General features: G+C 43.1%; 1 protein-coding gene across 7 annotated transcripts in view; it reads right to left on the minus strand.

The window, feature by feature from the left end:
- Positions 1–274: 274 nt before the first annotated feature.
- MLLT3 (MLLT3 super elongation complex subunit) overlaps positions 275–24099 on the minus strand; it is a 155688-nt gene continuing 131863 nt past the window's right edge. For all 7 annotated transcript variants that reach the window (XM_083420101.1, XM_083420105.1, XM_083420100.1 and 4 more), the window contains 6 exons: positions 20547–20625; positions 15413–15545; positions 11828–11924; positions 10476–10547; positions 9113–9184; positions 275–3439 (listed from right to left, as the gene is read on the minus strand). In XM_083420101.1, the coding sequence (XP_083276227.1) occupies positions 3308–3439; positions 9113–9184; positions 10476–10547; positions 11828–11924; positions 15413–15545; positions 20547–20625 (585 nt within the window). In that variant the 3' untranslated portion in view covers positions 275–3307. The remainder of the gene's footprint in view (positions 3440–9112; positions 9185–10475; positions 10548–11827; positions 11925–15412; positions 15546–20546; positions 20626–24099) is intronic.

Here is a 24099-nt window from a genome sequence, read left to right on the forward strand (position 1 = left end):
AACACCCACCCAAACAAACACACATACAAAAAAGGAAAGGGGGAAAAAAGGAAACAATTTCTTTGGACTTAAAGAAACAGAGTTAAGAATTCCCATTTGATTATGAAGAAATACCCCTAAAGTAGGAACCTAGTTTTTACACTAATGCACAAAACCCTGCGCATGGAATGATGAAACTCACAGATGCTTCTACAGGTTGACTCTGTGGCAACAGCTGGCAGCCGGCAAACAGACAGACACTGGGAATATGGTGGCTTCTCAAACACAGGCTTTCTTTCTTTCTTTTTTTAAGGCTGACAGATCCTTTGGACCCTGAAGTATTTCTTAAGCAACATCTTTCATATGAGGGTAAAAACCGAAATGCTAACTTGAATGGCTTCTTCCAGTAAGTGTCTCCTTCCCAGCCTCCTGTATCGTAATGGGTTTCTGATTAGTTCAATGAAAGTAATATTTTTAACCAAAAAGAAATATTTCTGGAAGTTAGGGTGGTCAGGGATATATGGTTTTTTTTCAGCCGGAACTCAGTTCTGGCACCTCTCAGGTGGGCGCCACTGGCATTCAAAGAGAATAAGGGAGGTGTTCATGGTGAGTTCCGGCACCTCTTTTTCTAGAAAAAATAGCACTGAACGTTGCAGCGTGTTTAGCCAATTCAGAACCTTTTAGGGAGCAATCCTAAGCTCCTGAAGAGGGCGACAGAGGGTCCTTTGAATGTTGCGGACCTCCGCTCTCTGCCAGCGGAGTGGGAGGTCTGAAGGTGGAGAAGGAGGTTTGCCGTTGGAGGCCTCCTTATTGCAGCAATTGGGGATAAAAAGGGGAAAATTTAATGGTGGATCTGCCAGATCCGAAGCTCACCTGTTCCACTGACATGACCCCAGGGAGGGAGGAAGAGCACATCAGCCCTGGAGCTGGCCTCTCATTTTCCCTGCTATCAAAACCAAGGGGAGGGGAAAGTGTGTAGTGGAGTAGCAGAGCTGGGTGGAAAAAATCACATTGGGCAACCAATGTGCCCTTTGGGTTTCAGAAAGTACATGGGTGGACAAGTCTAAAAAGGCCAGGAACACCAATTTTCACGGCCCTCTAAAGAGCATGGTAACTCGTCTACCAGAAATCACTTATTTAGTGTTAACTCTGGAAGTGTAGACTCGATTCGGACCAAACTAAGCCTCCGAGGGCAAAATATACATCAGGAATAAACATATTGCAGTAGAATCGAATTTACTGCAAAAGACTAAACATATTGAACTACAGTGGTACCTCTGGATGTGAACGGGATCTGTTCCAGAGCCTCGTTCGCATCCTGAGTAAAACGTAAGACGTGCCTGCGGGTCAGGTTTTGCCGCCTCCAAGCATGCGCGTGACGTCATTTTGAGCGTCTGCGCATGCGATGAAACCCGGAAGTAACACGCTCTGTTACATCCGGGTCGCCGCGGAGCGTAACTTGAAAACACTCAACAGGAAGCACATCTAAACCGAGGTATGACTGTAAATGAGCCACTATACGCTCCAGAGGGCCGTGGAAATATGTGTCCCAGGCTTTTTAGCTTCGTCTACCCATGTACTTTCTGAAACCCAAGGGGCGGGCGCATTGGTTGCCAGGTGTGAAATATATTGGCAATATTTTCAGCTTTCCTACTCCACTCGTGGGAGGTGGACCTGCTGCCTACCTTCTGCCCTGGCTGGTGCAAGTCTGGCAGGCATTAGGAAGCGGCAGTTCTGCTTTCCCCACCAACCAGCCATAGGATGCTCTGTTATCCAACTGAAAATGTTTTCCCTTAACTGCACAGCAGATTATTTTTTTTGAAAAATATATATTTAATACAAGTACTTACAAAAACTGCGGATGACAGGTGCCGTCTTAGAAAAGGCACCCCCCTCTTCATTTCAATACAGAAGGAAATGTTTCTTCTAAGATGATGCCTACTGCGATATATGCATGAATCTTCTAAAAATAAGGAAAGTAGACTTCTATCTTCAGAAGTATTGTTTATTCACATGCAAACTTCTGCAGGTGTAATTGATTAATCAATTAAAATTAACATGATTAATCAACTTTTTTTTTATTGGGTTGACAGCCCTACGATCAATGATCGTTACTTAACAAGTACTGAAATTTTGAAAGTTTCCCATCCTGTCATCGTCTAACGGCCTAAATGAAAATGTTTTAATTGATCGGGTAGAAAAAGAGCCAAAACCGAAATCTAAAGTAAACAGATTATAATATAGTGAATGAACAAAGAACCAAAATTTATGCCTCTATTTTTAGTAACAAAAATGAATGAACTGCACACCTGGGCAGTTGAGTGCTGGAACTCCTAAATAATAAATAGCTCCAAATTAAGGACTTTCTACAACATTTCCATAGAAAACGGGACTAGTTCTCTCTCTCTTTTTTTTATGGCAAACTTCTAGAGTGCTTCCACTTTTATGGTATCTAATAACACATTAAAACATACACGAAGATGTGGGTGGAAAAAATGCTGGATTTAGGATAGTATACAGTAACACTTCTTTCCTTTTCATGAACGTCCTACCAGTTTATTGACTAAGGCTAGAAAGCAAGTCGTGGTTCTATTTGGCGCATTTTCTACTGTGGTCCGAGGTCAACACACATGGGCAGCTGATGGGGGGTGGGGTGGATTCTGCTACGGCAGACTGAACAGTAAAAAAAGGAGAGACTTCTTTTTTTTTTGCCACCCCCGCTCCCCAACTTGGCATCTCGTTTTGGGGGGACTGCGGAAACGGAAACAAGACGGCAGGGCTTTTAAACTGGTCAAGGGAATACCCAAAAGTCAGGAAAAAGTGGCGTCCAAACAAGCGCAAGGTCAGAAGGCTTTTGACAGCGGTGGCGCTGGATCAAAAGAGAGAATACACAGGACACAAGGACTTGTGACATCTGGTAGAGTCCTTCCGTCAAGGACTTCAGAATATGCGTATGCAATAATAAATAGATCAGTTATGTAATAAGGCAGTGTGTTGAACATGCATTCGTCTTGTGGCCTGGAACACCACATAGAGAGATACATGATATCATACACATTCATTAAGTGTTTTTTTTTTTTTTTCAAGGCTATCCAGGCTATCTCTTCCAGAGCGTTTCCTTGTTGAGAAGAGCAAATCCTCTGAGGCTTGTCACATTTCTTCTCCTTTATCAAGAGATGACGACTGGCTTTAAACAAAATAATAAAGCTGAAGAGAGTTGGTTGGTTCCGTTTGTTTGCTGCCATTTTGGTTGCATCACTCTGAATGTTTTATTTCTTTTTTTAAAAAAGAGAGAGCACAGTGTTCGATGCAGCCAGCTGCCGTGTGCTCAGGATGCTCCAGCCGTTTCCAGGTAACTCTGTAACTTCCTAACTGTGGTTTTGTCCAGGGAGCAAAGGTCAAAGTCAAAGGTTGTGTTTGTGATATGAAAATGTCCCGTTTCTTCTATGAGGTTTACAATCTGTCGTTAAAAAGAAAGAGAGAGAGAGAAAATGTTACGTTTAAATTGAAAATTCTGCTCCTTTCACAGAAAGGGGTGGAGAACCTGTGCCCTTTCCACATGTCATTGCAGGGTTTCCCAAACTTTTATCTCCAGCTGTTTTTGGACTACAACTCCCACCATCCCTAGGTAGCAAGACCAGTGGTCAGGGATGATGGGAATTGTAGTCCAAAAACAGCTGGAGATCCAAGTTTGGGTATAATAATAATAATTTATTATTTGTACCCCGCCCATCTGGCTGGGTTTCCTCAGCCACTCTGGGCGGCTTCCACGGAAACCAAAAATACACTAAAATATCACACATTAAAAACTTCCCTTAAGATGTCTTCTGAATGTCAGGTAGTTGTTTATCGCTTTGACATCGGATGGGAGAGCGTTCCACAGGGCGGGCGCCACTACCGAGAAGGCCCTCTGCCTGGTTCCCTGTAGCTTTGCTTCTCGCAATGAGGGAACCACCAGAAGGCCCTCAGGGCTGGACCTCAGCGTCCGGGCAGAACGATGGAGGTGGAGACGCTCCTTCAGGTATACTGGGCCAAGGCCATTTAGGGCTTTGAAGGTCAACACCAGCACTTTGAATTGTGCTCGGAAACGTACTGGGAGCCAATGTAGGAAAACCCCGTGTTACTGGATTTCAGGTCCCACCAGCGGCATACAGCATAGCCAGTGGTCAGGGATGGTGGTAGCTGGAGTTCAGCAACATTCAGAAGGTACCAGGTCCCTCACTCTTGCCTTCTTGTTAAGGGAGTTTTGCCATGCAAAAACACCTTCTAAATCTCCTGCGAGATCTTTGGGCAAGATCCACCTCCAGAGACTCCACCATGCATTACAACATTTTAGAAAGACAAAGGAACTCCTTTCCGCTCCCCAGTCAAGCTCTTGCAGGATGAACTTCTTCGTTAGAAACTTTTTTGGCTGACATCCCTATTGGTTTATCTTCTGATTTTGCAAAATGGCATCGTGAATTGACGGGCTTTGCGGATCAGTTTTCTTTCACGCCTATTGTTTGTGCGTGTTCCTTGTACTGTCGTGGAAAAACTTAAAAGCCATTAAACTATGCGTAATATTTTTGTATGTGTCATCTAAGCAGCGGCGGGAAAAACAGTAAAAGTAAAAATTGCATCCTTAAAATAACTGATTAAAACAAGTGATCCTATCTTTTGTAAAACAGTTTTAGGTCATTTACAATCAAGTGGTGTATGATTTTCACAAAATGAACAAACTATAGAATGATGTTTTCCTATCTGCCTTCCTGGGGATTGCCAATATGAATGCATGAAAGTGCCTTCTGTAGAACCATTGGTAACTCTGGCACAGAACAGTCTGCTCTGACTGTATTCCAGCATCTCATCCAGAGGTTTCCTTTAGCCCTATTAATTGTCTGAAATCCTTTTTAACTGGAGTTGGGAGTTGCCTGAATTTTGCAAAGCATGCACTCTGCCAGAGAACTGAGGCAACTGCTAATGTATGCTTGCTTTACAATCAACATACATTTATAGCAGTCCAGTTAGTTCTGGGGCAGGGAACGTAGCTGTCTACATTTTACTGCCATCATTGTATGGCAAGAAATAGATCCCTCTTCTTCCTCCAGACATCTGCAACCTACTTTAGGTTTTCCTTTGACTCCCTCTCCTATGAGCTGAACTATCCAAAGTTCACTTTTGCTTTATTTCAAATGCCAACATTCAATCTGTTGCTCGTTTACAGTTGACCAAGAAAATCCATTCGGACTGCAACATTAACTCCCATTACTGCATCAAATTGCCAGGTCTGTTGAGTTACATTATAAAAGTTGAGCTGAAACTCTGCCTTGTGTCCCTGCCACATTTTGAATTATTTCAGCAGATGGAGATTTCCTGTTTTAAGTAGAAAGGAAGTTTCTTATTTCAAAATTAAGTTAATATGAACTGCACGGATTGCGTATTACCTATAAGATGCAGCCCTGAATCCAGTGACATGAGAAATGGATCAATATAATCAAAGGAAAAGCATCTTTTGGTCATAGTTCATCCTTCAGGTGCTATAAGCAATCAAACTTCACTTGGATTTGCCCTAGACCAGGGACCCCCAAACTCGGCCCAATTCCCATCATCCCTGACCACTGGTCCTGTTAGCTAGGGATGATGGGAGTTGCAGTCCCAAAACATCTGGAAGGCTGAGTTTGGAGATGCCTGCCCTAGACTAATGCAAACAAGTAGAAACATAAGGAAACTCCAAGGCTGTTAATTAAAATGGTGTTCCTCAGTATCAATCCCTCCAGCTTCATTGGGACATACAATCCATTTTATATTTCTGCACTCTCCACCCCTTTGCAATCATGTCCCTCCTTTCATTTTGTAGCTCACCAAATCAACAAAACCAAACTAGATAATATAATTAAGGGTATTAAGTGGTCAGTAACCAACTAATATTTTTCCCTTGATTTCCCCCTCTAAAAACTAGGTGCGCCTTATGATCCTGTGCGCCTTATGGCGCGAAAAATACGGTATGCATTGCAACAAGTCAGCTGAAAACAGCCACCTGTTCCCTCTGACAGCCCTGGCATGTATGACAACTTTTGACACAACACTCAATGGCTAACAGGGAAATAGCCTGTGTTATCTTTCCAAGAGTTAAAAATGTAATCTTAATGTATGTTTCACTTAGCCCCGAGTCGAGCAGTTCATGAAGAATTTCAGAAAAACTTGCAGAAGCATCCCCCCCCTGCCCCCAACAGAACTATATTTGATACACTTCCCTGTGATACTGTGCCAAAAAGGGGGCCTTCCATTAACTCCCATGATAATAAATTTCAGGAATTCAAAAGCAGTTAGGAAGTGTTAACAGATGCATTTTAAAGCAATGCACTGCTCTTAAAAGTAACGAGAAATAAAATCTCATTTGTTGATCGCTATCTACACTTTCTAAGCTCCAGCTAAGAGCAACATGAACATTTGAACCCGATTCTTCATCTGGGCCTCTGAGAAATGCAGCTACAGTGTCAAAGCCACCTGGTGCATCTGAGTGAGATGAACCCCCTCAGTTTTAATGGAGGCACAGAATACATCAAGATATACCCAAGAAAGCTTTAGGGGAATTCTTGACCTCCTGCCAAGGCAATTCAGGTTAATGCTTTTAATATCAGCACTCACGTTCTTAATCTAGTGAAAAACACTTGGAGGAGGGAAGACTTAAGATTATAACTGTCAAGATTTCAGATTACCAGAGTTGAAAAAGAGAACATTAAAATACTTTAAACTTAGACCCAGGATGCAAGAACCTAGGAAGTTTTATTTGTTCTTGACGAAGTGTGCTCTACTTTTTTTTAATGTACAGTTGTTTACACACAGTCACTCTCCATCAATTTCATTGCCATCTATCATGCTGCAGCAATTGAAATGCCTTTGGGGGAAAATGTCTGCTTGAAGGGCTGGGCTTTAGCTAATGGGAAAGATTTCATTTTAACCTTTAAGAAAGGTTTGAAAGGATTTGGAATTCTCCGTGCCCAAAAAGACTACCTTAAAAGCTATTATTTATTGTTATGCATTGCAGTTCATTTCTTGTGTTATGGTAAAGGTTTTACAAACGGCTACAAAAAAACCCAAACAAACTCTTATTTTAATCTTTACAGACTGCTAATGAAATGTTTGGCTAAGAGTGCCCAGGACCACCCAGAGAGCTAAGATCCCAGACAGGATTGGATCCCAGTCTGCTGCACACAGATTCAACAGCAAACTATTCTGCTGGGACCATCTACTGGCTTTCAGTAGTTAGGGATCAAAATCCACACTTTATGTATCATGACCGTTAATATAGCTTTACTGTGACATCCTAGTGAATAAGTAGTGACCCTTGGTTCTATTTCCCTTAGGACTGATCCACTGACAGCCATAGTTTCAAATGAAAGGCACTGTTGAACAATTACCGTATTTTTCGCTCCATAAGGCACACCAAGTTTTGGGAGGAGGAAAACAAGAAAAAAAATATTCTGAATCCCAGAAGCCAGAACAGCAAGAGGGATCTGGCTTCTGGGATACTGTGTGGCTGTTCTGGCTTCTGGGATAGCCACGCCAAGCCTCTTCAGGGCAGCGGGATGAAGGCTCCCCCTGCCTAGAAGAGGCTGTACGCAGCTAAGGCAGAAGCCAGGAGAGGCACTGTGCAGAGAGGGAGAGCTGCGCAGTGCCCCTTCAGCGAAGCGGGAGGAGGAACAGAAGGGGCTCCGTTCCTCCTCCCGCTTCACTGAAGGGGCGATGCGCAGCTCTTCTCTCTGTGCAGCGCCATTCACTCCATAAGATGCACTCACATTTCCCCTTACTTTTTAGGAGGAAAAAAGTGTGTCTTATGGAGAGAAAAATACGGGACTTTATATGCTCAGTATGAAATGCAGGCTCCTAAACAGAATATGAGCCACTTCACACACTACATTTTTTTTTAGACACACATAACATCGACATCTAAAAGAAATGTAAACTGTGAATGTGATAAACTAGTGTCTGAAAACAAACTGATCATCCGCCGTCATTTGTTGGAGCTCGGATTGGTTGTGGCTCCCCGCCGAGCATACCTGGGTGTGTTACTTTATAATGTGTGGAATAGTACTAAATTGGAGTAGGAGGGAAACCTCACTGCAAAATAATCTCTTAACAACTGACTCTTTGTAAACAAAAAATAAAAAGTAGATTGCTTTTTTCCTATTCAGAGTACAAAATACATGCTATCAGCTTAATTTACAAATTGCAACTGTATATAAAGATAGAAATTCTTGCTAGCAAAATACACGAAATCAGTTCATTACCACACTTTTTTTTGCTTTGGTTTTTTTTTTGGTTTTTTTGGCCTATAAAGTCCACAATTAAAGACACATTTGGGGAGATCAGAAATGGCGTACGCAGAAGTGTGTGCATACATGCACACAAATCTCCAAACTTCTGGGGAATCAGTTCTTGATTACAAAGAGTAAATTTCATTACAAAAAGAAACATTTGATGCAACTAAATTGAATACTAGTACTATTTTTTTTATATAAAAAAACCCCTGAAATTATTTGGGGCGATATCCAGCATACACACTACGGAATCAATGGATTTAAGCTAATTAAAGTCCATTGATTTCAACAGGTCTGCTCAGAATATGACTTAGCTAGGTATCGCTCAAGGCTTGACAGTTCCTGCACTTGAATCTTCCTGTGGTAACACACAAGTCTCAGTAGAAAAGTTGAGTTTTGATACTGAACGGCTAACACGTTCAAAGATGCAACATGCAAACTCAAATATAGTTGAAAAAGACAGAAGACTGAATTCAGTGTTACAAACTGAAATTTGTAATGCTAGGGATGAATTAAAAATCTGTTGAAGTTTGCCATCGCCAGGAACACTTAAAGAAATATCCCTCAAAAAGGCATGGTGGTTTTTTTTCCCCAGCAGAAAACAGTGCTTATAGTTTGAAAATCTTGCAACATGCTACTTTCTCAGCATTGTTAAGATGTAGGCGGATGGATTATCAAATTCTACTAGAAGATCAGAGCTGTGTTCTCAACTTTGAAAAGTACTATGCTTAGCACGAAGACAGGAGTGCCTGGCGTGCTCTGGCCCATGGGGTCACGAAGAGTCGGACACGACTAAACAACAACATGCTTAGTGCAGAAAGTAGACCTCTCACCTGTTGCAGTACATGTCTTTCCCTTAGTGTCATTAACCTTCTGTGAAGCTCAACTAGCTCATCAAGATATGCCTGGAAATAAACCATTCAAAAACAAACAAAAGATGAACGTTTTATTAAAAAAAACTACCACATTTGTATTCTGGTGCATAGACAAATATTTATATTCCAGGACAGCAAAGCAATGGAAATACAACCGACTCACAACTTTGTGTATAGTCAGAACAAGCTCAGAACCACCCTACTTTTTCCAAGATGGTGCTTTCCCCCCCCCCCAAGAGTGGGCTTGGCAAGGTGGAGAATTTACCGGACTCTGGCGCACAAAGCAAAGAGCATTTAAGCTTTCCACCTCACATGCATTAGATTTATGCATTTTCAGTTGGCTTGTTGCCAAGAGCGTAAAACTGCGACGACACAAGTTAAATGTGCGCAAGTTGAGATGAATTAAGTATGTCATAAAACACCGCGATCTACAATAAAGTCATGATACTAACAATAATGTAGCTAATTGCTAAAAAAAAAACTCAGCAAGATACAGTGGTGCCTTGCAAGACGAAAAGAATCCGTTCCGTGAGTCTCTTCTTCTAGCGGTTTTTTCGTCTTGCGAAGCAAGCCCATTAGTGGATTAGCGCTATTAGCGGTTTAGCGGCTATTAAAGGCTTAAGGGATTAGCGGATTAGCTGCTAAAAGGCTATTAGCAGCTTAGTGCCTTAGAAAAAGGCGGTGGGGAGCGAAAAGAAACCCACAGGAATCGCAAGACATTTTCGTCTTGCGAAGCAAGCCCATAGCAAATTCGTCCTGCGAAGCACCTCCAAAACGGAAAACCCTTTCGTCTAGCGGGTTTTCCGTCTTGCGAGGCATTCGTCTTGCAGGGCACCACTGTATGGGCAAATTAAAACTCATCTTAACCTGTTGTGAACAAATTGTATGGTGTACCTCTTAGGAAGCTCATTGCATTCCAGAACCACGGTGCAATGGCCAAACGCCCCCTTTCTTTTGTTGTTACATAGCACACTTCTGGTGTGTTGGGCAAACACAGGCACTCTGGTGTGGAAAAAGACGCTCCTTCACATATTTGGATTCTAAGCCTTTTAGGGTTTATAAGATTACCTGTACCTTGAACTGGGCCTGAAATTGAACTATTCGACTTCACTTCATTTAAGAGAACAATATTTACATAATAAGTAATTAAAATGTAGATTAAACTGTGCACTATAGGGATACTAAAATATTGAGTAACTAAAAAACACTTCATTAAGGCATGTGCCAACCAATGTTTCTTATATACTGAAAGATCCAATACTTTTTGCAGATTTAAGAAAGATTATGAATCATGATGCAAATACTGTTTCTTTTAATTTACCTTATCGCAATCACCATTCTTTATCTGTTTATCAGATTTACTCTGCTTTATAGGACTCTTCACTTCTAGAATCTAGAAAATAAGAGTAAATATTTAAGGGCAGCATAGGGCTAGGACTGAGGATCACTAGAAATTCCACAACCAAATATCTCAATGGTTTAAGGATGTTCAGCAGCCAATTTATCTAGCCTACATATTTTTTCTGTGAACCGCTCTGAGTTCTTAGGATGAAGGGCAGTATATAAGTTTAATAAATTAAATTAAATAATTAAAGCACGGTGCTCCTTCGAAGCATGGAGCCCTCTTCAAGCAGATAGCATACGAAAGGGGGGTGGCTATTGAGAGTTCGCTTGCACTGTCCGAATAATACAATTGGAAGCAAAAGCCCTACACCTAACTCAACATTTTCTGTTCTCAAAGGCCAGTTTGAAGCAGAATTATATAAAGTGAATGTTACATATTTTAAAGCTCTTGACCACATGCACATCCCAGGGATCATCACAGTTGGTGATACTTTTATGTTTTTATAGCTTGGTCAGAGGGATGCAAGTGGCGCTGTGGGTTAAACCACAGAGCCTAGGACTTGCCGATCAGAAGGTCGGCGGTTCAGATCCCCGCGACGGGGTGAGCTCCCGTTGCTCGCTCCCTGCTCCTGCCAACCTAGCCGTTCGAAAGCATGTCAAAGTGCAAGTAGATAAATAGGGACCGCTCCGGCGGGAAGGTAAACGGCGTTTCCGTGCGCTGCTCTGGTTCTCCAGAAGTGGCTTAATCATGCTGGCCACATGACCTGGAAGCTGCACACTGGCTCCCTCGGCCAATAAAGCGAGATGAGCGCCGCAACCCCAGAGTCGGTCACAACTGGACCTAATGGTCAGGGGTCCCTTTACCTTTAGCTTGGTCAGAATTCACGGTAGCCGGATGCAGAACTTTACAAGCAGTTTTATTATTAATGATGTGCACAATAATTGCATCGCAGCAAATTTCTGAAGGTTGTTCATATGACCACAGTGCTAACATTTAACTCTTCACCAAATTAACAGTCGGCATGGGGAAAAGCTGCTGCATGCCTTCCTGTATATGTTTCAATAATATTACCAAGCATGTGTCACAGAATCGTCGAGTGGGAAGGGACCCAAAGGCCATCTAGTCCACCCCCTGCAATGCAGAAATCTCAGCTTAAGCACCCACACCCGTGATGTATAAGACAGAAGTAATAGTTTCTCTCTGTTTTTGTCACACAGGATACTCTCTCTGTTTTACACTGACCAAATGGTTCCCAAGGACAAGAGAAAAAATATCCACTGGAAAAATGAAGTGATCGTGGCTGCAGCAGTCATGCTGCAAAACAGTACCTGGTTATTGTTGGTTTTTAATAAAGGTGGCGGTTCGTGGCGGAGGGGTGAAGATGCTGAACTGCTGTCGCTGTCGCTTCCATCGCTCAGACTAACCCTGAGAAGGGAAAGGGAAAGGAAGAATAAATTTATTAAGATGTGCAACATAAAGGAAATTTTCCATGGCTTACAACTGACATCACAGCCCTAACAATTGAGTTTCAAAAAGCAAGTTTGCAGGAGAAGTTGAAAAGTAAGTGGTAGCAATGTTAACAGATTAGGAACAAAAAGCCCAAATAAGAGAAACCCAAGTAAGATCGATGATTTCCAACTTTCAATAACTTGATGATCCCAAAGGTGAACCCAACTCTTTTATGTTTGTGAACGCATTCTGAATAAAAAGTCTGCAAAACTGCAATGTTCATCTGCAGTTTTCTTGAAATGGTATCTTAATTATACATAGATAAAACTGCTTCTGATAGTCAAGGTGAACTATCAACATGTGATGCAATGTGGCCATCAGTACCAAACAACTTGAAGAAGAAGGCGCATAAAATACACGTTGATCGGGATATAAACTTCTGGAAAAGAGGGTTCCCTACCTATTTTGGAACAGAACATTATCTACAGCACCCCTATAGCAAATCTAAAAAATAACAGCCACTCAGAATTTTCCAACTTGCTCGAAATTCTAAATGTTGTCTTGTATACAGGTTGTAATTACTTGCAAGTTCTTGATATTCCAAGCCTGAATTTTCACAGGTCAGAAATGAACATCCCCTTTCCCCAGGCAAGTCCTGCTTTCTGCTTCCTGTTACTTCTTCACCCCAGGTATTCCTATTTAAATGTATTTTCATCAAAATCTATATGGGTTTGTACTAACCCATCAAGGCACCCATTCGATTTCTTGAATTCTCAACCAAGGTCAGTTGGCAGGCATTCTTGCTTTCAAGCTAATGTTGGAAGTTGTAATGCTATGGTCCAATAAACTACACACACACACGCGTGCACACACGTTGAGAGTTGAGGCCTGACTAACACGAAGACACACATGACGTACTCATTAAGAGAGTAGCATATCTCAAAACAGAAGACAGGCGCTTCTTCAACTTTTCCTCACTTAAAATTCTTTATTTTATTAAGCATAATTATACCTCACATACACAAAAAAGTCCTTAGAGTAGCTTCAGCTCCTTTTACTCGACCCTATAATACAGGTCTGCACTGATTATAGGGCACCTTATTACCCTTCTCAAACGCCCTCATCTAATCATACAGGCAGAAGGGTTATAGCTTTTCAATATGTATCTCAAAATGAAACCAACATACAGGGTTGGAGGAAGGTCTATTTTCTTCACAGTTTAGATGTTGTCATTTGTATGGACACACACGGACACTGAAGAAGACAGAATGCCATGTCCATTTCAACACAGCTCCCATGTCTCTTCCACGTATTGTAATCGGAGGACACCAAAGTACAGCGCCATTTCAGAAGCAAGATAATAATCATTTTACTCAAGGCTAGGGAGAAATACTATGCCAAATGACTGACTATGTTGTGTGAAAAGGAGCTAGATGTTTTGGTGTCAGATGAATGCTGCTGGGAACCTGACAGCGTCCTGAAACACATCTGTAAAATTCAATATACATTCATTTCATCTTCCCTATTAACAAGCCTTCACATATCATACGAGAGAAGAAATTTTTGGAAAACCATTCATACATCTTTCACCCAGGGCTTTTTTCCCAGCTGCAACTCACTGGAACTCAGTTCCTGTCCCTCTCAGGTGGGCGCCATTGCCATTATAAGAGAACAAGGGAGGCGTTCAGGGTGAGTTCCAGCGCCTCTTTTTCTAGAAATCAATTTTTATTACGGTCCAGAGACCTAACAAATCATTACAAAGCAAGGCACAATTCAGACAGCCTACCTCCAGGTTAAACAAGCATTTTGTTCAGACTTAAAGATAGGGATCATTGGTTCTTGCAACCAACGATAAAAACTTCGCCACTGCTAATGTTCTAACATTGGGACGCGGGCGGCGCTGTGGGTTAAACCACAGAGCCTAGGACTTGCCGATCAGAAGGTCGGCGGTTCGAATCCCAGCGATGGGGTGAGCTCCCGTTGCTTGGTCCCAGCTCCTGCCAACCTAGCAGTTCGAAAGCACCTCAAAGTGCAAGTAGATAAATAGGTACCGCTCCAGTGGGAAGGTAAACGGCGTTTCCGTGTGCTGCTCTGGTTCGCCAGAAGCGGCTTAGTCATGCTGGCCACATGACCCGGAAGCTGTACGCTGCCTCCCTCGGCCAATAAAGCGAGATGAGTGCCGCAACCCCAGAGTCGGTTACGACTGGACCTAATGGTCAGGGGTCCCCTTACCCCTTAATGTTCTAGCGTTTGTCTGGTCTTCCAATAGGAACCTGACATACTGAGCCTCTGCTTTTCCCGGGAAAGGTACCAGCAAGGGTAATATCAGTTCAGCCCTGGCTTGCTCATATTTCACACAGTGCAGCAAAATATGTTTTATAGAATCAATGTCTTGAGCACACAAGCAAAAGTCTGATTTTTCTAGGAAAATAGCACTGGTTTCATCTGTTGTGTAATGATGCTTATTGCCATGTCAAGTGTTGTTGCGGGACAGCGACGTCTCCCTTGGATCTGGCAGTTGTGCTGGAGGCGAGGGGATTCCCTGGGCTTCGGTTCACTCAGACCCAGGTAGTGAATTGCAACTTGCCTGCCTATTTGGCCAATAGCAGGCAGCCCCACCCCTTCGCTTAAAGAAAGCAGATTTCAAAGGGGGGCGGGCGCTGAGTATTTTTTTCCCCTGAAAGCGCGGGGGAGGGGGGAGAGGCCAAATAAGTTTGAAAGCCTCTGTACTATGCAATGTTACAGCATTTAATCAAAAATCCTCTCCCAGTAGTGATGTATGGAAGTGAGAGCTGGACCATAAAGAAGGCTGATCGCCAAAGAATTGATGCTTTTGAATTATGGTGCTGGAGGAGACTCTTGAGAGTCCCATGGACTGCAAGAAGATCAAACCGATCCATTCTGAAGGAAATCAGCCCTGAGTGCTCACTGGAAGGACAGATCCTGAAGCTGAGGCTCCAAGACTTTGGCCACCTCATGAGAAGAGAAGACACCCTGGAAAAGACCCTGATGTTGGGAAAGATGGAGGGCACAAGGAGAAGGGGACAACAGAGGACGAGATGGCTGGATAGTGTTCTTGAAGCTACCAGCATGAGTTTGACCAAACTGCGGGAGGCAGTGGAAGACAGGAGTGCCTGGCATGCTCTGGTTTATGGGGTCACAAAGAGTCGAACACGACTAAACAACTAAACAACAACAACACCACTCAAAATATAAACACACACCCCATAATTCTTATGTTGTAAAATAAGTGTTCTGCTTTTTTTCTATGGGCAGATTTTGCCCCCTTCCTAACACCCCCAATTTCTTAAATAATTCCTCTGCATTTTGTGTTTCCTTTCCCCGTGTGGACTTTTGTTTCAGCCTATCCTCTCTCTGCATTTAAAAACAGAGTTCCCTGCCTTTGACACAAGCCTGGCACATTCAAATAGTCTGGAATGTATTTATTTTATTGCAACCCTCACCTGCGGCCCCTGCTTCCTCCATGAGTATTTACAGGTCTCTCCATCTCAGAGTCATTGTCATTCTCGTCTGCTTCGTCAGATTCATCTTCATTATCATCAGAATGCAGATCTTTCATTATAGACCTCAAAGGACCTGGGGGACAAAAACAAAAGGGAACACAAATCAGCCGCGGGAGTTTGCATTCAACTCTCCCTATTGTTCAGCTTTTCAACAAAACAAGTCCTAACACAGTTTTTAAGACGAAGACTTGGACATTAAAGGAAAGACATAATGCGCAGGGGGGCTTATGCAGCAAGCGCTTAAACAAAAGCAAATTTATTCAAAGACCAGTTGACTTAAAACAGGATTATTTCTGCCAACAATGAGATTTATGTTTAAGTGTTTGCAGAATTAGTCTTGGAATGTTAAGTAAAGCAAGTTGGCTTTCTGAACAACAGAACAGAGATTAAAAACAAAAAACAAAACAAAACCCAAAAGGTTATTATTTGGGCATCCTATACCTGACAAGATCTGAGAGACACTACTAGTAATAGTACATTTTGTTAGGTTAATCCGTGTATTGAAAGTCATAGTCTAATAAATCATTGTGATTGCAACTTGTTCCGGCCAAGGCATTCTTTGTCTGCCTGTTTTTGATCTACTTAGATTTAGCTGTCTTCTTTATTTGAAGGTCAATGTCAGGTCAAGCAAGCTCTTTGCTAGCCTTCATATGTATAAAGTGTGTCTATGCCCCAGAAACAGAGGCCTATCTTTTTCATGGAACTGAACAGAAAGCCTGCTTCATGAGCGAGAAAAATTTTAGAGCTAGGTTCTCAAAATTTTGAATTATTATTATTATTATTATACAAAAGAATATGGACTTTAGCATATCTGAAAAACAGTAGCTCTTTTTTATAATTATTTTTATTATAATTTTCAATCAGACAATTTCCAGAAATAAACACCCGCCAATAAAATAATACATCGACTTCCCTTCTTCAAGTTTTCCATTTTTACCGCATCTTCTATTCCAACCAATCAATTTCCCCTACTTTTCGCATTGCCTCAAACATAATTACAGTTGTACCTTGGAAGTCGAACGGAATCCGTTCCGGAGGTCTGTTCGACTTCCAAAATGTTCAGAAACCAAAGCACGGCTTCTGATTGGCTGCAGGAAGCTCCCGCAGCCAATCAAAAGCCACAGAAGCCCCATCGAACATTCGGGTTCCAAGGAATGTTCACAAACCGGAACACTCACTTTTGGATTTGGAGTGTTTGGGATCCAAGGTACGACTGTATACTGTTGAATTTATATTAATCCTGCTAGCGTTTCCACTTGCTTAGAATTATTTCCCAGATACTCCACAGAAACTTTCCAGTAGCTCTTTATTTATTAAATTTATATTTCACCCTTCCTCCCAAAGGAGACTAGGCTGGCTGCCAAGAAAGTTCATCTTGGGGGGAAAAGAGGTGGCGGGAAAGAGTTGAGTTACATTTTTCAAATATAAAATCTGAAAATAAATAGTTCACCCAGCGACTAACATAGCGGTAAAATCCAATGATCTTATAGCACTTTAAAGACTAACGCATTTCATTATGGCACATAATGGCAGGTTTGTTCGGGAGCTGAGGCGTTCAGCTTTCAAGGTACGACTGTATTTTCAACGACTAATATTGAACTTTGAAAACAGAACATTCTGTATTGACAAGATTCAGTTTCAAAGGTTTCTAACCCCAAAGGATAGTATTTGTTGGGTTCTTTCATTCCTGATGTAAACTAAGCAAAAGGCACTGGGAATGCTGCTCCCAGCTACAATATTGGTCTAATATTAATACTAAACAAACAGACAAACAAAAACCCAGCCTGTTTTCCCCCCAGTTGTCTCAATGGACATCCATCATAGTCATGGTTTTGAAACATGATTTTTGCTTTTTAAAAATAAACATGTTTATTTTTTTTAAAAAAACTGGTTTTTAAAGGTAATTTAATTTAACTAACACCAGGATTTGAGGCAATCGCACCACCATATTAGTCTACAAAACTTATGGGGGCAATGCTGATGAAATTGTTTGTGACACTGTAATGTAGCACTGCACAGATGTACAGATCTTGATATACTCCCTTTTAAACAGGGATCTGCTAGCAAAGGAAGGAGTATGAATAGGCTTCTTACAACCGTTACAAACAGAAATATACATTTGAGGAAACTTACAAATCCACAAAAAAGAGCTAAATGTTTCTTGGAAAGGGATTGAATATCACTTTTAATATTTCCTGCATTTAAAGCAGCTTGTTAATAAAATACACATTGTGCCATTTATAATAAAAACAGCTCAACGGGAACTCTCTCAGATATTTACATGTACACTGCTTAGGGCAGGGTCTCCTGGCAGATATAAATTCTGACTTTCTTAGAACTGAATAGCGATTAACTCCAAAGCCAAAGTCAATAAAGTCTAAGAAATCTGTTGTAGTCTTTTAAAATTAAATTTTGGTGGCTGAAAGAAGTCTTATTGGTTTATGCTTACTGGTAATCTTAAGGTTGCAAAAGTAAGAGAGGAACAACTCTTTTGGGTGTTGTTAGTAGAAGAGCTTCTGTTTTTCCCAAAGAAAACTATTGGCTGTGTGTAAATGACATGAGAAACCATGGTTTATTGTGACCGAATGAGCCTAGGCAACCCTCAGACTTGTTTGCTTCCTCCCTCCATCTCGTTAGGCAGAAGCTACCATTCAAACTTGAAAAACAGCAGTTAATCTGAACCGTTGTTTCATCAAACCATGGTTAACACAGTTAAGATTAACTACAGTTTAGGGTTTGGAAATACTGCTAAACTATGGTTAGCAGGAATCAGAGCTTCTTCTTTTCTTTGGGTGTGCCAGAGGAAGAGGCAAGAGGGGGGGGGGGGGAAGGTTACCTTGGTTCGTTCCCCATACATCAGGGATGGGACCAGTGGCCCTCCAAATGTTTTTGGACTACAACTCCATCAGCTCCAACCATCATGGCCAATAATCAGTATGATGGGAAATGTACTCCGGTAAGACAGGATGAACCATAGGTGTCTCGATTATGTGATAGGTAAAAGGTAAAGGTACCCCTGCCCGTACGGGCCAGTCTTGACAGACTCTAGGGTTGTGCGCCCATCTCACTCAAAGAGGCCAAGGGCCAGCGCTGTCCGGAGACACTTCCGGGTCACGTGGCCAGCGTGACAACGCTGCTCTGGCGAGCCAGAGCCGCACACGGGAACGCCGTTTACCTTCCCGCTAGTAAGCGGTCCCTATTTATCTACTTGCACCCGAGAGTGCTTTCAAACTGCTAGGTTGGCAGACGCTGGGACCAAACAACGGGAGCGCACCCCGCCGCGGGGATTCGAACCGCCGACCTTTCGATCGGCAAGCCCTAGGTGCTGAGGCTTTAACCCACAGCGCCACCCGCATCCCCTTCGGTTATGTGATAAACCATTGCTTATGAGGGTGTCTTAGAGAAGTCACTGTTTCACTCCTGTTATTCCATTCTATTCTGTTATCTAGTTCACACATGCCATGAGGCTGCAATTTTAAGTCATGAAATTTGAATCAATTTATGTGAGCAATGCAACATGTGGGCGAAAAGATCACATTTTTTTCTGATGCAGTAATTTCAAGGATGTTCCAAAAAATAGCCTAGATCATGGGAAATCAGCTTAGCGAACCCCCAAGCTCATGGGATAGGGAGTGCAATATGCAAAATGTATCTTAATTCTGATATTTCATTTTAGGATCTCAATAAGCTTCTTGTTTATGCGGTTAAGTATTTTGAATTCATTGTTACAAGCATGCCCATGGAATGAATGGGTTAGACAGCCAACTAAATGAATGTTTAGGAAACATCCGGAGAAAAGGAGATGGCTGAACGGAACCAAACTCCTTCACAGTTTAAAAAAAAAAAAAAGGCAGCTTTTTAACTGAACAATGAAAACAAACAATAAACATGAAGAGAAAAATCTTACGGACTTGTGAGTCAGTGTTGTGTAGGGGCTAGCATGTCAGCCAAGCAATGGGGAGGCCAAAATTCAAATTGCTGCTCAGCCATGAAGGACATGGAGTTATCCAATGTGTATATCTCAGACTAACCTAACCTCTAGGGCTGGGCAATATCTGGTTTTCAACACTGTGATCTATCATCAGCTAAATGCCATGATATGCTGATATATCACCACGTCTGGAATGCATATGGGCTGCCTCTTCTTCCCCACCTTAAGGGAGGAAGAAGCAGCTGAGATACATTGCCCAGCCCTACTGAGCAAGTCCCCCTACCGCTCTGACTGGGGTGGAGACTTCCTTAAATTGTTCGGCTGGGGGGCAGGAAGCCTCTCGCCCCCCAGCTGAGCAAGCCCTGATACCATTCTGGCTCATGCGAGCCAGAGGGTGGGTGGGGGGCTTCTTCAACGGCACAGGCAGACAGAGTCTGAGAATTTGCTCTTCCGAAACCTTCTCAGGCTCTGCTTGCCTCCGCCTTTGCCATCTGCAGGCTATTGTTCAGGGAAGTTTTTAATGTGTGACATCTTAGTGTATTTTTGGTCTTTGTGGAAGCCGCCCAGAGTGGCTGGGGAAACCCAGCCAGATGGGTGGGGTACAAATAAATTATTTATTATTATTATTATTATTATTATTATTATTATTATTATTATTATAGCTGGTGCAATGCATTTCCAACTCAAATTATCTGAAACCGCTATCACGATCTGAACCCCACCCCAGTTTCAGACCATTTATCAATATATCGGCCACCTCTACCTACCTCACAGGGTTGTTGCAAGGAAAAAGCAGGGGTACAGATAGAATGATATACCCTGCCCTGAGCTTCCCAGAGGATTAATATATAGGGTGGTACCCAACAAAGGATTTCCTCTTGTGCAGTGGACTGGTCACCTTCCCCTCTTCTTCCTGCACACCCTCCAATCTGATCTGGATTGAGTGAAGGGAACCCACGGAACAGATTTAGGGGTCGCGTGGGAAGAGGAAGTTCTGCTGCGTAGCGCAAAGTCATTGTGCTAGCCAAAGCGCTCAGCCGGATACCCTCACACTAAAAAGGTAAAGGAATGCAGCCTTGAAATGCCACATGCTCCACCGCCTGGCATTCATGCCATGGTCAAGTGCGCTCTCGTTATCGGTACCTTGTTGTCGACTGTTCTGAGACGGCGTGAAACTCGAGCTGGAGCTGGAGCTTGAACTGGCAGGACTGGGTTGCTCAGACTTCGGGGAAGAATTGCGGGAGGGGAGGAGAAAGCACACAAGCAAAACATGAACACAAAAGATTGGTACATTCATTTGTGCCACACCTCCCCACCACCACCACCACCAAAATGCTTAAATAATTAACAATTTACTTTGCAGAAAAAAAGAGTCTCAAATGAGATCTGCAGCCGTGTGGCCTCCCCTGCGGGCAAAGCTTTTCTTCCTATGCCAATGTGTTGAGAAACGCAAAGTGTTAAACGGTTTTGAAAACAATGGACACACTGTTCTAGATGGAAGAGCTATGCGCCCAGAGTAAATGGCCACAGAGCTCGTAAGAATAAGAAATGGACGTATTTCTCAGGCAGCAGTGTGGGCTTCGAAACCGTAGGTGTGTCAAAAGGGAAATGGTAGCAATGGCTAAAACAAGCACAGCACGCGTTTTTATGGCAATGTGAATAATAAACACTTAATCCCCCCAGCTTCCAATCAGGTCTGTAATAAACTTAGATTTATTCAAAACGAAGATGAATTAATAGTATTAGGGGCACTTGTTCAGGCTTCTGCCAGCTGCTCAGACCCTTTTGGAGGGAGAAGCTGGAGGACGGGAATAGAAAAAGGAACACCTTTTCTTTACCTTTTAGCACAACCAGGAAGATCTCAGAGGTCTGGCAAACAAGCTCTGCCTGTTACCCTGGACAATTATTGCCAGGACCAGACAAACAGTCTGACCTGTTTAAAGGTAGAGCCTCTACCTTATTTCTGGGTGCTAACAAACACAGTTATTTTATATTGTGGGCATATAATTATTCCAAACTATAATGGTACCTTGGTTCTCGAACTTAATCCGTTCCGGGCAGTGGCGTATCGTGGGTTGTCAGCACCCGGGGCAAGGCAAGTAATTTGCACCCCCTAACCCGGGGCAAGGCAAGTAATTTGCGCCCCCCCCCCCGCTGCACTGTCCCTCCCCCAGATAGTCCCTCGCTCTCTCTCCGCACCGCACCGCACGCCTGGCACCCTCCCCTCCACAGTGGGTGGCGACCCGGCGGCTTGGATCGGATTCGCACAGCCAGCACTGCAGTGAGAGAGTGAGTGAGCCAGGTAGGGGCAGAGAGCTGCGAGTGCGAGCGCCCCCCCCCCGATGTTGCGCCCGGTGCGTCCAGGCCCCCCCCCCTGCACCCCCCACGCTACGCCACTGGTTCCGGGAGTCCGCTCGACTTCCAAAATGTTTGGAAACCAAAGTGTGGCTTCCTATTGGCAGCAGGAAGCTGCTGCAGCCAATCGGAAGCTGCAGAAGCCCTGTTGGGCGTTCAGCTTCCGAAAAACATTTGCAAACCGGAATACTTACTTCTGGGTTTGTGGTGTAAGGGAGCCGATTTGTTCGGGAATCAAGACATTTGAGTACCAAGGTACCACTGTATTCCATAATCTATTCAGAGTCAATATCCTTCAGTTGCCTAAAGACCTGTTTTCAGAGAAACAACATAATTCCACCCCCTCACTCTTCAAAGAAGAGGCACCTTGCTTGTTACTGACCCGGGTGAAGTTATTTGGGTGAAGAATACTAAGAGTCCATTCAAGAAAGACGGATCAACAAAGCACATCCACCTCTGCCAGCAAGACAGCCAAAAATGGAGAGGAAGAGACCTATTGCTCAATCCCTTTTCTACAACAATATTTCATAGACCAGTAAAGCTGCCTTGTCCTGTTTTCAATGCATCTTCAGCTCTCGAAGGACTGAGGAGGAAGGCAGACAAAATACACACACAGTAGGAACGGGCAATATATCGATCTATCATCCAAAACCGGTCTGAAGTCCATTTCGTGATACCAGTTTCATAATTTTTGACTTGGCAATATATTGCAAATCATGCTGTATGTGTGTGCTATGCTCAAATCACAATGTCGGAGAAATTGTGAAGCCAGCCAATGCTTCTATGTAGCTCCATCCTTATTTCAGGCATTGTGATATTGCAATGTTTAGCTGGTGATATATCATGATGTTGAAAACCAGATATCGCCCAGCCCTACTGTTTACCTCTACATATCTCCATCCGACATCATGATATAATGGTGTGTCGCAATGTTTAGCTAGGGATATATTGTGATGTTGGAAACCAGATATCGCCCAGTCTGAACACATAGCTCACAATCCTCATCATGGGGTGAATCTAGATTTGCTATGCAGATGGTAGCTGTGCATGCTGGGGAATTGAGCAATGGCTCAGCCAACATCCATATCCCTAAAAATTAGGTAATATAATAATAATAATAATAATAATAATAATAATAATAATAATAATAATTTATTATTTATACCCTGCCCATTGTTTCCCCAGCCACTCTGGGCAGCTTCCAACAAAAGATTAAAAATACATTAAAACATCATTCATTAAAAACTTCCCTAAACAGGGCTGCCAGACTTATAAAAACAGAGTAGAAGCTCTATATGAATGTTCATGGACAAGTGAATGGATCATAGACTTGAAAGGGTCATCTAGTCCAACCCCCTGCAATACAGGAATCTTTTGCCCAATGTGGGGCTTTAACCCACAACGCTGAGATTAAGAGTCTCATGGTCTACCAACTGATCCACATTGGCTAAAGAAGTGGACTTTTAAAAAGAAAGCATAAAATTGCTACGCGGTGATTTCTTGGCAACCGTAATAGTGTGCTTATACAAAGCGATCCACCCATTCCCAGACTTCCACCCAACCTTGGGGTCAGAGAAGTGACTGGGATTGCCACACCAGATGATCCCTGATCTCCGATGCAGCTCCAAGGTTGGGGGAAGAAATAGACTGCTCACCAAAGGCCAGGGTCCATTTGCCCGCTACACAGTGAGCGTAGCAAGCAAAATTGTGTTTTTGCATGGGAAAATTAAATGCAATAAGGGACGCGGGTGGTGCTGTGGGTTAAACCACAGAGCCTAGGACTTACCAATCAGAAGGTCGGTGGTTCGAATCCCCGCAACGGGGTGAGCTCCCGTTGCTCGGTCCCTGCTCCTACCAACCTAGCAGTTCGAAAGCACATCAAAGTGCAAGTAGATAAATAGGTACCGCTCCAGTGGGAAGGTAAACGGCATTTCCATGCGCTGCTCTGGTTCGTCAGAAGCGGCTCAGTCATGCTGGCCACATGACCCAGAAGCTGTACGCCGGCTCCCTCAGCCAGTAAAGCGAGATGAGCGCTGCAACCCCAGAGTCGGTCACGACTGGACCTAATGGTCAGGGGTCCCTTTACCTTTAACTTTATTAAATGCAATGAAGAGACTTTCAAAGGAGTCTCATATATCTAAAACATGCTGAGAACACAAGAATGTTAAGAGCCTTCTGGACCAGGCCAGTGGGTCAACTGGTCCAGAATCTCGTGCTGGTAGAAAACCTGCAAGCAGGATGCTGAGCACAAGAGCCCTCTCCCCAACTGGTTTCAGCAGCATATGGCCTCCAGCTGCGAAGGCAGAGAGCACAGCCTCTGTCACTCACGCCCAGCAGCTAC

Source organism: Podarcis tiliguerta (genome assembly GCF_965153285.1).
Source record: "Podarcis tiliguerta genome assembly, chromosome: 17".
Taxonomy (NCBI): Eukaryota; Metazoa; Chordata; class Lepidosauria; order Squamata; family Lacertidae; genus Podarcis; species Podarcis tiliguerta.